Source organism: Orycteropus afer, unplaced genomic scaffold (assembly GCF_000298275.1).
Source record: "Orycteropus afer afer isolate SDZICR_OR568_19922 unplaced genomic scaffold, OryAfe1.0 scaffold00192, whole genome shotgun sequence".
Taxonomy (NCBI): domain Eukaryota; kingdom Metazoa; phylum Chordata; class Mammalia; order Tubulidentata; family Orycteropodidae; genus Orycteropus; species Orycteropus afer.
This window is the reverse complement of record NW_006921779.1, coordinates 4,758,140-4,770,320: the sequence shown is the minus strand read 5'-3', so window position 1 is coordinate 4,770,320 and position 12,181 is coordinate 4,758,140. Positions and strand designations below refer to the sequence as shown.

Genomic DNA, 12,181 nt, shown 5'->3' with positions numbered 1-12,181 from the left:
TTTTGGTCATGTTGTCAGAAGGGACCATTCCCTGGAGAAGGATGTCATGCTTGGTAGGGTGGAGGGTCAACGAAAGAGGGGGAGGCCTTCAATGAGATGAATTGACACGGTGGCTGCGATGATGGGCTCAAGTATAGCAGGGATTGTGGGGCTGGCATGGGATCGGGCAGTAAACGTTCTGCTGTGCATGGGGTCGCTATGAGTCAGAAATGACTCGACGGCACTCAACAACAGCAACAACATAAAGAGCTCTGGTGGTATAGTGCCTAAGGCATTTGACTGCTAACCAGAAGGCTGGCAGTTCAAACCCACCAGCCCCTCCTCAGAAGGAAGGTTGGGCAATCAACTTCCGTAGTCATACTGCCTCGGAAACCCAAGGAGGGCTGCTATGGGTTGTATCCGACTCCACGGCAGTGAGTTTGGTTGGTTTTAAAGTGACCAGAGTTCCCAGAGCAGAAGACCCGGTCTGGTGAAGATGCCCAGTGAGAGCAAAAAATGCTTCCTTAGATATATCTTCCCATGGACCCCTTAAGCCCTAGTCGATGGCTGTGTCCCCCTCAGTGGATGGGTAGAAGTGGACAGCATTAGGGCTGAACATGCAGAGGCTTCCCTTTGGGAGGTCTGGCAGCTTCATAAGACTCAAAGAGAAAGGGACGGACATGTTTGCTGGTATGTGACTTGTGCCATACACTATATCAGGCACTTTGCTGACATTAATACCTACTAGCTTGGATACATCATCCCCATTTTACAAATATGAAAACAGACTTAGAGAGGTTGGCAGCCTTGTTCAAAGTTACCTGCTAGGGATTCAGGCCCTCCCTTCCTGTCTTAGTGTGGTGAGATCAGAATTGGGATCCTCATCTGATTGACTCCAAAGCCTATCTTTGAACTGTCTCACAGTGCACATGTGTACGCATGTATACATGTACATACGTATACACCAATTTATGTGGCTTCCTGACTTGGTAATTTGATGTCTTTTTCAGGGTCTCTGGAATATTGACGTCTTAAAAGAAGAAATCTTTTAAGTGTTATTTGTTACAAAGTTGCCCACCCCATTCAAGATTTTAGCAGCATAGGCATCCCACTTGTATCTACACTTAGGGCTTTCCTCTTGGTCAGCACCATGTGAGAGCACAGGTACCCTCTGTGTGCCAGGCCCTGGGCTGGACACTGTGGCCCAGAGGTAAAGTAGGGAGGTGAGAGAGGCAGACATGGAAACAGAGCATTACCATTTGGTACCTTACTAAGTGTCACAACATAATGTAGTCCACAAAGACAGTGTTGTATGTCCTACTTTGGTTAGTAGCAACTGAGGTCTTAAAAGCTTGTGAGTGGCCATCTAAGATGCACCTATGGTCTTGCTCCATCTGGAAGAGTGAAGAAAATCAAAGACTCTAGGAAATAATTGGTCAGAAGGACTAATGGACCACATAAACCATGGCTTCCACTACATTGAGACCAGAAGAACTAGATGGTACCTGGCTACCACTACCAATTGTTCTGATCAGGATCATGATAGAAGGTCTGGACAGAGTGGAAGAAAAAGAAAAAATGTAGAACAAAATTAAGAATCATAAAAAAAGGCTAGTGGAACCCCTAAGACTATGGCCCTTAGACACCCTTTAGGCCTGGAACAGAGCCCTGGGGATCAACTTTCATCCGAACAATAGACAAGCCTGTAAAATGAACACTAACACCAGGGAGGAACATACTCCTCAGAATAATCAACCATATGATACCGAAAGGGCAGCATTTGCCCAACAATAAAGCTCAGCAGGCAGGAAGGGGCAGGAAAGGACAAATGGAAATGGGGAACCCAGGGAGGAAATAGGACTGTGGGGATTGCAACCAACATCATGAACAAAATGTGTATACATTGTTGAATGCAGAAAAAAATGTGTGACAAACTCTTTCTCAGTTCTTCCAGTATACCTTCCTTCCTCCCCAGGGCCTTTGCACATGTTCTTCTCTTTGTCAGAAATCCTCATCCCTCTCCTTGCTTTGCCAATTCCAGCTCATCTTCAGGTCTCAGCTTGGTTATCACTCTTCCAGGAAGTCTCCCAAATGTAGGTTACCTATAATTGCCTGGCAGTCTGTCTGCCCTGCTAAAGGGTGGGCTTCACAAATGGCAGGGACCATGGCTGTTCTCTTACCATTTATCATCAGCATCTGGAACAGGGCCTGGCACATAGAAGGAACTCAGTAAACATGCTTTCATGTATGAATGAATGAATGAACAAGTCCTTTGGACAAGGGAGATAGACTATGTGTTGAACTGATGGCACAGTTGTACCATCTGACTCTATCTCTTGTATTGGTCTTGCAGATGTGGCAGCCAGGATTCCCCCAGAGCCAAGACCTTCTCCAGAAGGTGACCCCTTCCCACCACCACCACCAATGTCAGCCCTCATTCCTGACACTCCACCGGATACTCCTCCTGCCATGAAGAATCCCGCTAGCCCTAAGCAGCTCCCGTTGGAACCAGAGAGTCCTCCAGGGCAGGTTGAGTGTGGACCAGTCCCCCCACAAGAAGAGTCCCCTTCCTCTGAAGTGAAGCGCAGGGGATCCACTCCACCAGCTGTAGGCCCACGGGATGCCAGGCCTCCACGAAGGAGCAGCCAGCCATCTCCAACAGCAGTGCCAGTCTCTGACAGCACCCCCACCAAGCAAGGTATGTGTGCTGCCCCCAGTCCTGGGCCCAACTCTTTGGTTCAGGTCCCAACCCTGCATGATGCCACCTGAGGGGATCCCCTTCACTGTGGAGGAGGTGGGAAAGTGATGAGGGTAAGGGCCCCATGGGTAATTCCCCTGTAGAGAGCCCTTTGGCCTAAGCATGTCCTTGTTTCCCCTGCTAAGATGCGAAGAAGGCAGGAGAGAGACACAAGCTGGCAAAGGAGCGGCGAGAAGAGAGGGCCAAGTACCTGGGTGAGTGTTTGTGAAGCAGCAACAGCATCTCCATTCTCTTCATTGTTATTAACACCACCAGCATCCTACTAATAATAGCCAGCACTTCTGGAACGCTTAATTATGTATGCTACCCTAAGTACAGTACCTCATTTAATCCTCCCAACAGCCTCGTGAGGTGTTACCCCCTTTTTGAGGATGAGGAAACTGAGGCCTAGAGAGATGAAATCATTGGCCTCACAGCCACACAGCTGGCGGAGTAGCTAAGAGTCACACCCAGAAATCACATCTCACTCCAAATCCCATGCCCTTGATCACATCACACAGAAATTTGTCCAACAGGTGTGGTGCCCAGCACAGTGCCTGTCACATGGATCTTACACTAAAGACTTCATTTCCTTTCTCCTTCAGCACTTAGAGCATGAGGCCAATAGGAGAAATAGGCCTTCCCTCAGAGGAAAGGCCTATTTCTCTCGTCATTCTGAGGCCTGAGCCTGGGTTCTGGATACCCTTCAGTTTGAGGGGGGAGTCTTAGAGGGGAGGAGAAGGAGCCACCCAGGGCTGGGGAAATAGACAAAGGCCCTTGGAGAAGTGGTCAGAACCTCTACAGACCCCTCACACCCCATTGGGGCGCCTTTCCCGATAGCGGCCAAGAAGGCAGTGTGGCTGGAGAAGGAGGAGAAGGCCAAGGCACTGAGGGAAAAGCAGCTCCAGGAGCGCCGGAGGCGGCTGGAGGAGCAGCGGCTGAAAGCCGAGCAGCGCCGAGCAGCCCTGGAGGAGCGGCAGCGGCAGAAGCTTGAGAAAAACAAGGTGCGTTGGTACTGGTTTCTGACTTGGTATGTGTGCATCCCCATGCATGTGTATCCACGCATCTTTATACTGGCTGTGTGTACACGTCTGCGTTCATGGCTCTGCATTATCTATGTGTACATGGCTATATCTGTGGCCACATCTGTAATTGTGCCCCTTTGTGTACAGTATCTCTGGGGATCTTTGTAATTGCGTGCCTTTTTGTTCTGTATGTGCTGATGTGGGCACCTGTAAGTGTGCACTGTCAGATGTGTGTCATGTGTGCCCCATGTGTCTGCATTTATATGAATAAAGATACGTGTCTGTGGGAGTATGCCTAGCCTCATGACATGGGTAGAACCCTGGCTTGAGCACTGATGAGAACTTGGAGGAAATGGTGGCCTGGCCCAGCCTTGGGACCTCAGGCTAGGGGAAAAGACAGCCCAAAGACAGGACCTTCAGTGTAAGGAGGACATGGCTCTGCCCAGGGGCTCCAGGTTGAGGGGAGTCCCACCCCATCCCTAGCACAACAGTTCATACACTCAGGAAATGACTCAAGAACAGTGATAAGCTCCCAAAAACAAGTCAGAAGGTATCTGTTGCAAATGGTCCCTAATCATAGCAAGGATTTGGTAGCCTTGGTTACCTGCGATAAGTCAGAAAAAGCTTCTGTTGGGGGTGGGGGTTGCACTGTCACAGGAAGGAGTGTGTGACAAATGATTCTGAGCCCAGACCTCTCCCCTCTCCTCACCTTCCCCCAGGAGCGCTATGAAGCAGCCATCCAGCGGTCAGTGAAGAAGACATGGGCCGAAATCCGGCAGCAGCGCTGGTCCTGGGCAGGGGCCCTGCACCACAACTCACCAGGACATAAGACCAGTGAGTGGGCAGAGGGGCTGGTGGGTAGGTGGGTGAGGCTGGGGTCGTAGCGTTGGGGGCGGGGGCGGAGAAGCTTCAGTACAAGGAGTTTGGGGCTCTCCGCAGCAGATGTGCCTGGCGTCACATGACTTGTGTCTTATGGAGCAGTCTGTACACCAAATCGTCCTTCCTAAGGATTTTCACTAACACATCAGACATGTATTCTCTTCATTTTGGTTCAAACCTCTATGATTTTAGGATTAGCTTTCTTTGCTTCTGTCAATTATTATTAGTTGATGATACATAAAAGAAGGCTTTAATGCCCTAGAGGCACTCAATATTCAAAGAAAACTGTGACCCCCTTATGTATATATCTGGGAAGGTAGATTTTTGTCTCTGAGTTTTCTTTACGTAGGGCTATCATGGATTTTGGTCTGATTCTTTGCTGGCATGTATGTACGTACCACTGTGTGTGGATCTCTTTCTATAATGGCAATGGTCAGTGTTCCCAGCTGTGTGTCTTTTGATCATGTGCTCGTGGACCTGTGCATCGTGTGTCTTGGTATGTGTTCGCCTTGGTGTGTTTGTGGCCTTGTGGACTTAGTGAGAGCTCCTGGGTCAGACAGAACTGGGCTGGGATCCTGGCTCTGATCTTGTTGTGTGACCAAAGATTTAACTTCTCAACATCTCACTTCCTTTATCTGTAAATTTGGAATAACGATATTCCCTGCCTCTGAGGAGCCCTGGTAGCACAAATGGTTAGCTCAGCTGCTAGCTAACTGCAAGGTTGACTCAAATCCACCCAGCTGCTCTGCGAGACAAAGACCTGCAGATCCGCTTCTATAATGATTACAGCCAAGAAAACTCTATGGTGCAGTTCTACTTTGTCATATGGGGGTTGCTAAGTTAAAAATCACTTCAGGACAACTAAGGTTGTAGGAAGAGATTTGGGAGGATCAAATGAGGTAACGTGTGTATGGCCCAGGACAGTGCCTGGCACATGGTAAGCTTCCAACAAATGGTAGCACTTACAAATGTAGTAACTAGGTTGCCTTGATGTGTTTGTGTCTCTATATCTGTGCATGTCTGCACACATGTATGCATGCATACGTATCTATCAGATATGCTTGTGTCTGCATGTATTTTTCTTGTGTGTCTGTATGAATATCTTCTGTATTTGTGCAAGTGACTCTGACTGTGTGGGTTCTTCTGTTCAGAACTGTCTCTGCATGTGTCTGAGGACGTGGGTGTTGTATCCATAGAGCCTTGGCTAGGCAATGTCAGCAAGTGCCAATGCTGGGTAGCTGAGGGTGGAGGGGTTGCAGCGCTCAGCCCTAGGAAATGGCTTCCTCTGGCTAGGAAGGATGTAGTTTCTCTAGTTTTACTGTATCTTCCTCTGTTTCTTCTCCATCGGCTCCCTCAGCCCAGGCTCTCTCTAGTCACCTATCCCTCCCACCCACCCTACCCCTTCCAGGGCCAAGTCTGCCTCCTTCTCCCCATCCTAGCCTGCCCACTCCTCCCTCTCCCACCCTGCCCGTGGAGCATCCTGCATGGAAGGCCTCAGTGCCCCCCCTGGCTCCTCTCTGGCCCGGCCCTAATGCCGTGTCTTTTCCCCTCCAGGTGGGAGCAGGTGCTCCGTGTCGGCAGTAAACCTGCCCAAACACGTGGACTCTATAATCAACAAGCGGCTCTCAAAGTCCTCTGCCACGCTCTGGAACTCCCCCAGTAGAAGTAAGAGAAGGCCCAGCCCTTCCCCTATAGAGCCCCTTGTAGCCCCCACCAAGTCTCCTCCAGAGCTCAGCAGGAACCCCAGGTCCCTGGAGCCCTCATGTATACCAGGCCTCCACCCCACTCTGTCCCACTCAGGGCTCTGTGCCCCTCGGGGGAGATGGCATTTGGGTCTGCACCCTGAGGACAGAGCTGTGCCCTGCAGAGGAGAAGGGAGACAAAGGGCAATGCCCCAGCAAAGAGAGAGCCTGGCAGGGGCCTCAGAGCAAGCTGCGAGTGGGGGTTGGGGGTGGGAACAGGCAGGCAGCCTCATCTCCCTGCACAGCCAGCAGGTGGCTTTGTATCCCGTGTGGATTGTGTATGTGTGGGTCCCTTACTCTGGCTCCACCCTAGAGGGTCTTCTCTACCTTCAGAACCCAGCCATGGTCTTGACTAACTCCAGAGCTGTGACCTGTGACCAACCAGGGTGGCATGGCCCCTGCACTCCCACCATGCCCTGGTGCTCACATGTAAAGAAGCCATGATAGGAGTTATTTATAAGCTCCTCTAGCTTTTATTTGGTTGTTCTGTTGCCTAGCAACAAAATCAGCTGCTGTACCAACCCCACCTGACTTAGGCTTAAAAATAACCCAGCAGCTGAAGGGACAGAGCAGGCCCCCTAGATGCCTCTCCCTGGCACAGAACTTCTAAAAGCTGGCCCTCTCCCGAATCAGAGGAGCGCAGGCACCCTCACTGTCCCAAATCCATGGGGGCACGCCTTCCCAGACCAGCCCGCTGAGAGCAAGAGGCACAGGGCCCTACAGTGAAACATGGCGGTTTTCCATGTGGCCCTTCCTGTACCCACAACTCAGCACCCTTTTACCTGGGGGGAATGGTAGGAGAGGACTCTCAAGTCCTGGGAAGTGTCTTGTCTGCGTCCACAGTGGAGGTCCAGATCCAGGTGTAAACAAGTATGGCCCCCATGTGAATGGCGGGGAGCATCCTCCTGGGTGAGAGCCTTTGGCCCTGGCATGGGGAATGTACCTGGCCGGCTCCCTTTGCCTCTGCTTGTCCTGCGGTCCCCCGTAGTGACCGGATTCCCCTCACGTTCTCCCTCCAGATCGGAGCCTACAGCTGAGCGCCTGGGAGAGCAGCATTGTGGACCGTCTGATGACGCCCACCCTCTCCTTTCTGGCACGGAGTCGCAGCGCGGTCACACTGCCCCGCAATGGCCGCGACCAGGGTAGGAGTAGCTGCCCTGGGAGACCCTTAGCGAGGGGCGGGTCTAGTGCCGGCCTTGCATTGGGGCCGTACCCCGACCGCACTCGTCCCTCCACAGCCGTGCCTGTGTGCCCGCGCTCAGCCTCAGCCAGCCCCCTGACGCCGCCATGCAGCGCCCCCCGGAGCGTGCACCGCTGTGTCCCCGCCGGGGAGCGCGGGGAGCGCCGCAAGCCTAGCTCCGGGGGCAGCCCCTCCCTGATCCGCCGCAGGCCTGAAGTTTCACCGGTGAGTGGCCGCAATGCACATACAGGAATAGAGACCCCAGCCCTGGGAGCGTAGCCGCCGCTACCACTACACCCTTTCACCTCTTAACGTTTTCCTGCCCCATCAGGTGCAGAAAAAGGAAAAGAAGGACAAGGAGCGGGAAAACGAAAAGGAGAAGAGCGCCCTGGCTCGCGAGCGCAGCCTCAAGAAGCGCCAGTCGCTGCCTCCCTCGCCGCGGCCACGCCTCTCTGCAGGCACCGCTGCTGCCTCCACCTCCTCTGAGCTCAGGTGGGCGCATGGGGGCGGGGCTCTGCAGACTCCTGCCATTCATGTATGGATTGGGGCACCCACCTCCAGAAGGAAAGTTCCTTGAGGGCAGGTTTTTGTTCTGATCACTGAAATACCCCAGCATCTTAGAACAGTGATTGGCACGGGTAAGCACTCCATAAATACCTGCTAAATGAATGAATGGACCTGCCAGGAGTGTTCTGGGTGCTGGGGAGACTTGAGTGAGCTAAACCAGGCCCCAGTTCTTGCTGTTATTATTAAGTTTACTAGCTACTGGAGAGAAAGGCATTAAAAGAATCTCACAAAAGAATACATAATTACAAACTGGAATATATGCTCTGAAAGGAATGGTTCTGTGAAGGCACATAGAATAGTGGGGGTGCTGACCTAGCCTGGAGAGGAGAGCTGCCCTGAGGAAGTGACATGGTCAAGGGAGGGTGAGTCCGAGGGGAGCTTCTGTATCCTCAAAGCCTCACCCTTCCCTTTTCTCTCAGTCCCAAATCCAAGGCCCGGCCGTCTTCTCCCTCCACCTCCTGGCATAGGCCTGCCTCTCCCTGCCCCAGCTCCAGCCCAGGGCCAGGCCACACTCTGCCCCCAAAGCCACCGTCTCCCCGAGGCACCACTGCATCACCCAAGGGGCGCATTCGGAGGAAGGATGAGTCCAAAGAGAGCCCTAGCACAGCAGGGCCTGAGGACAAGAACCAGAGCAAGGGCAGGGCTAGTGATGAGAAGGAGCCAGCAGCCCCAGCCTCACCAGCACCCTCGCCTGTGCCCTCACCCGTGCCAGCCCAGCCCCAGAAGGAGCAGCCCACAGCCGAGACCCCTGCAGGTGTGCATGAAGAGAGGGGAGCTAGTTTGGTGGGCTTTGTGGGTGAGGTGATCAGGGATGCCCCAGGACTGAGTGCTGGGAGACAAGAAGGGGCGGGAAGCTTCTGCCTTCTGTGGGTCCAGGCTCAAAACTCAGGCCAGAGATGAGGATCTCACCACTTGCAGTTGATGGCAGCAGTTGGGTTGGTGGGTCAACCTGGAAGCATAAGGGCATGCAGGGGTGATAGAGGTGCCAGTGCTGGTGTGTTCTGACTCCTGGTCTTGGATCCCACTCCAGGTACTGCTGTCCTGATTTCACCCCCAGGCCCTGCTCCCGTCGTGACCCCTAGCAAACCCATGGCTGGAACCACTGACCGAGAGGAGGCCACTCGTCTCCTGGCTGAGAAACGGCGCCAGGCCAGGGAGCAGCGGGAACGTGAGGAGCAGGAACGAAGGCTGCAGGCAGAACGGGACAAGTGAGTGCCCCCAAGGGGACTGGGGGACCCTTATGGGAGCTGGAGAAGAAGCTAGAAACCGAGCCCCCAGCTTCTTCTGTTCCCCAGGCGGATGAGAGAGGAGCAGCTGGCGCGGGAGGCCGAGGCCCGGGCCGAGCGAGAGGCAGAGGCCCGGAGGCGAGAGGAGCAGGAGGCCCGAGAGAAGGCACAGGCTGAGCAGGAGGAGCAGGAACGGCTGCAGAAGCAGGTGCCCCGCGGGCGGCGGTACCCTGGTGGGCGTGGGCACCTCTTGGTGGTGGGCCAGGGGGTGGCCCCGAGAGAAGGCTGGAGGTCAGCTACCCAAAGCTCATGCGAGTCTTTGGCAGAAAGAGGAGGCCGAAGCTCGGTCCCGGGAAGAAGCAGAGCGGCAGCGACTGGAGCGGGAAAAGCACTTCCAGCGCGAGGAGCAAGAGCGGCAAGAGCGCAAAAAGGTTTGCAGAGCTGGGCGAAAGATTAGGGGCAGGCGGAAACGCACTGGTAGGCGGGGCTTATTTGGAGGCGGGCCTGGCGCGGGTGGGCAGAGTCTGCTCCTGAGCTGGGTTTGGTTTGCAGTTAAGGGAACTAGTGGAGCTTGGTAGTGGGGCTTGCCTTGGACTCAGTAGTGAGTGGAAGGAAGAACGTGGTTCCTGGCCTGGGAGAGGTTGGCTGAGATTTGGGGCAGGGGGCGGGGTGGGACAAGGGGCTGGCTGGGAAGTTTAGGGTTAGGACAGGGCTTGGACCTAACTGGTGTGGGCCATCAACAGCGCCTGGAGGAGATCATGAAGAGGACTCGGAAGTCTGAAGCTGCTGAAACCAAGGTCAGGATCCTCTGAAGGGGAGCAGTGGGAGTGGAGGTTGGGAGAGGAAAAGAGGCTGGAGAAAGGCATCCAAGGCAAAGGAAGGAGGCTGTGGGGGAACCTCTCAGGGTTTGGGCTGAGGAATAGAAGAATTAAGTGTCTCAGTTGGTGGGGTTTATCTAGGTTCAAAGATTATCTGCCATTGAATCTGACTGTTTCTCATCTTCAAAGCAGAAGCAGGATGGAAAGGAGACAAAAGTCAACAATTACAGCCCAGGTAAAACCCTCTTCCCCCTCATCACCATCCCCAAACTGTCCCCATCACCAGCCTCTGACTGATGGGCATCCCTTCCTTGCGACAGACCCTGTGAAAGCTGTGGAGGCTCGACCCTCAGTGCTGCAGAAGGAGGCTGTGCAGAAAGAGGAGCCGGGCCCCCAGGAGACACAGTGGAGGTAGCTGCTCCCAATTCCAGGGACACAGAGCATGAGGACAGACTGGAGATGGGGGTGGCCTGGGCTTTACTGGAATATGAGGTACCTGAGTGTTGGTCCCTGCCCCCCATCCACAGCCTGCCAAACAAGGAGTCATCAGGGTCCTTGGTGAATGGCCTACAGCCTCTCCCATCACACCAGGAGAATGGCTTCTCCCCCAAAGGGCCCCCAGGTGACAAGAGTCTGGGCCGGACGCCAGAGGCACTGCTGCCCTTTGCAGAGGCAGAAGCCTTCCTCAAGAAAGCTGTGGTGCAGCCCCCTCAGGTCACAGGTAAGGACCTCCGATCCCTAGACCCAAGGTCATCCTTTCCAGAGCCTTCCCTGTACTCCCTAGACCTGTCTTCTTTTCTAGCTCTGCCAGAGGCCCTCCTGTGATCCATCCCAAGACCTCCAGTCATCAGTTTGCCCTGACTGTTTCCTCTTCCTCTTTTTTCCCAGAAGTCCTTTAGGGGGTTGCATTGGAACCAGAGCAGCTTGAGGGCTCCTCTGCCTCATCCCCCAGGATGTCCGGAAGAGAGAGAGACAAAACGAAGCTGGAAGTGGCCTGGGCCCCTGGGGGTGGGTCCTCTGTTGTTTTTAATCTGCACCTTATAGACTGACGTCTCTTTGGCCAGAGCCGGACCCTGCCCCCCAGTGCACATGTGTGCTCACACGCACGGACACCCCCCTTTACACACATATACACTCACAGCCTCTCTGGGCTCCTCCCTTGGGGAAGGGCTGCTTGTAGTATTTTGCCTTGGTTTGGTGGGGTACAGTGGATGTGAATACTGTAAATAGCTTGTGCTCAGACTCCTCTGCATGGAGGGGTGGGTGCAGGAGGCAGACCCTCCTCCACAGCTCCCTGGGGAGAGTTTCCTCTCTCTATTTAACTATAACTGAGAGGGAACCTAGGTCTGGAGATGGGGTCACCTTGGGCCACAGGATGCTGGCTGCTTTAGGGGCACCCATGCCCCCTGCCCTCGCCTGGAATCAGTGTTACTGCATCTGATCAAATTTCTCCAGAAATAAAGTGAAAGTAATTCTGCCAGTCCTGTCTGTCCTTGGGGCTGGTGGTAGCAGTGGGCTCAGGTGGCTTCCTGAATTTTAGGAATTATTTATGGAGCCTAGGGCTTGGGGGATGTCTGTCCCACCTCGTGATATCAATCCTAGATTCCCTGCCGTATGTGTGGTCTTCCAGTTTAGTCATGAGTTCATTCATTTATTCATTCAACAAATATTATTGCATATTCTGAACCAGGCAGTGGGCTATGTGCAGGGATGCAATACTAAAAAACTAGGAAAAGATATAATTTCTGTCATCGTGGCATTTACAGTCTAGTAAGTGAGTGTCATACTGTGTACAATCCATCCCATGTCCCTCCTAAACAACCTTGATTTGTTCATGTGGCCATCCTGCTGCTAGATGCCATTCTGTGCTTCACTGGAGGTGGATCCTAGCCCCATGGGTGACTCGTGATTGCAATGAACTGAAACAATGGCCTCAAACCCCTCATTAGTGGCTGGTTTAGGCATGAGCACATGGCTTGATTCTGGTCAACAGACATGAAGAGAAGCCTCCTGTGGTCTTGCTCCTAG

At 53.5% G+C, this 12,181-nt stretch overlaps 1 protein-coding gene across 1 annotated transcript; it reads left to right on the top strand.

The window, feature by feature from the left end:
- The first annotated feature begins 659 nt into the window (after positions 1–659).
- On the top strand, positions 660–10,978 carry MAP7D1 (MAP7 domain containing 1). Its single transcript, XM_042781881.1, has 18 exons — positions 660–669; positions 2,333–2,677; positions 2,863–2,931; positions 3,557–3,720; positions 4,461–4,575; positions 6,175–6,285; positions 7,382–7,504; positions 7,601–7,767; positions 7,874–8,034; positions 8,529–8,863; positions 9,140–9,317; positions 9,405–9,543; positions 9,662–9,766; positions 10,079–10,132; positions 10,346–10,388; positions 10,474–10,564; positions 10,681–10,874; positions 10,956–10,978. The coding sequence occupies exons 1-18, from the start codon at positions 660–662 to the stop codon at positions 10,976–10,978; spliced, it is 2,427 nt and encodes an 808-aa protein (XP_042637815.1).
- The last annotated feature ends 1,203 nt before the right edge of the window (positions 10,979–12,181 follow it).

What these genes read in the sequence shown, in the direction of transcription:
- MAP7D1 (XM_042781881.1), top strand. An exon ending in CTCACCAGGACATAAGACCA is followed by an intron (nt 4,576 to 6,174) that starts GTGAGTGGGCAG and finishes TTTCCCCTCCAG; the next exon opens with GTGGGAGCAGGTGCTCCGTG. An exon ending in AGTCAACAATTACAGCCCAG is followed by an intron (nt 10,389 to 10,473) that starts GTAAAACCCTCT and finishes TCCTTGCGACAG; the next exon opens with ACCCTGTGAAAGCTGTGGAG.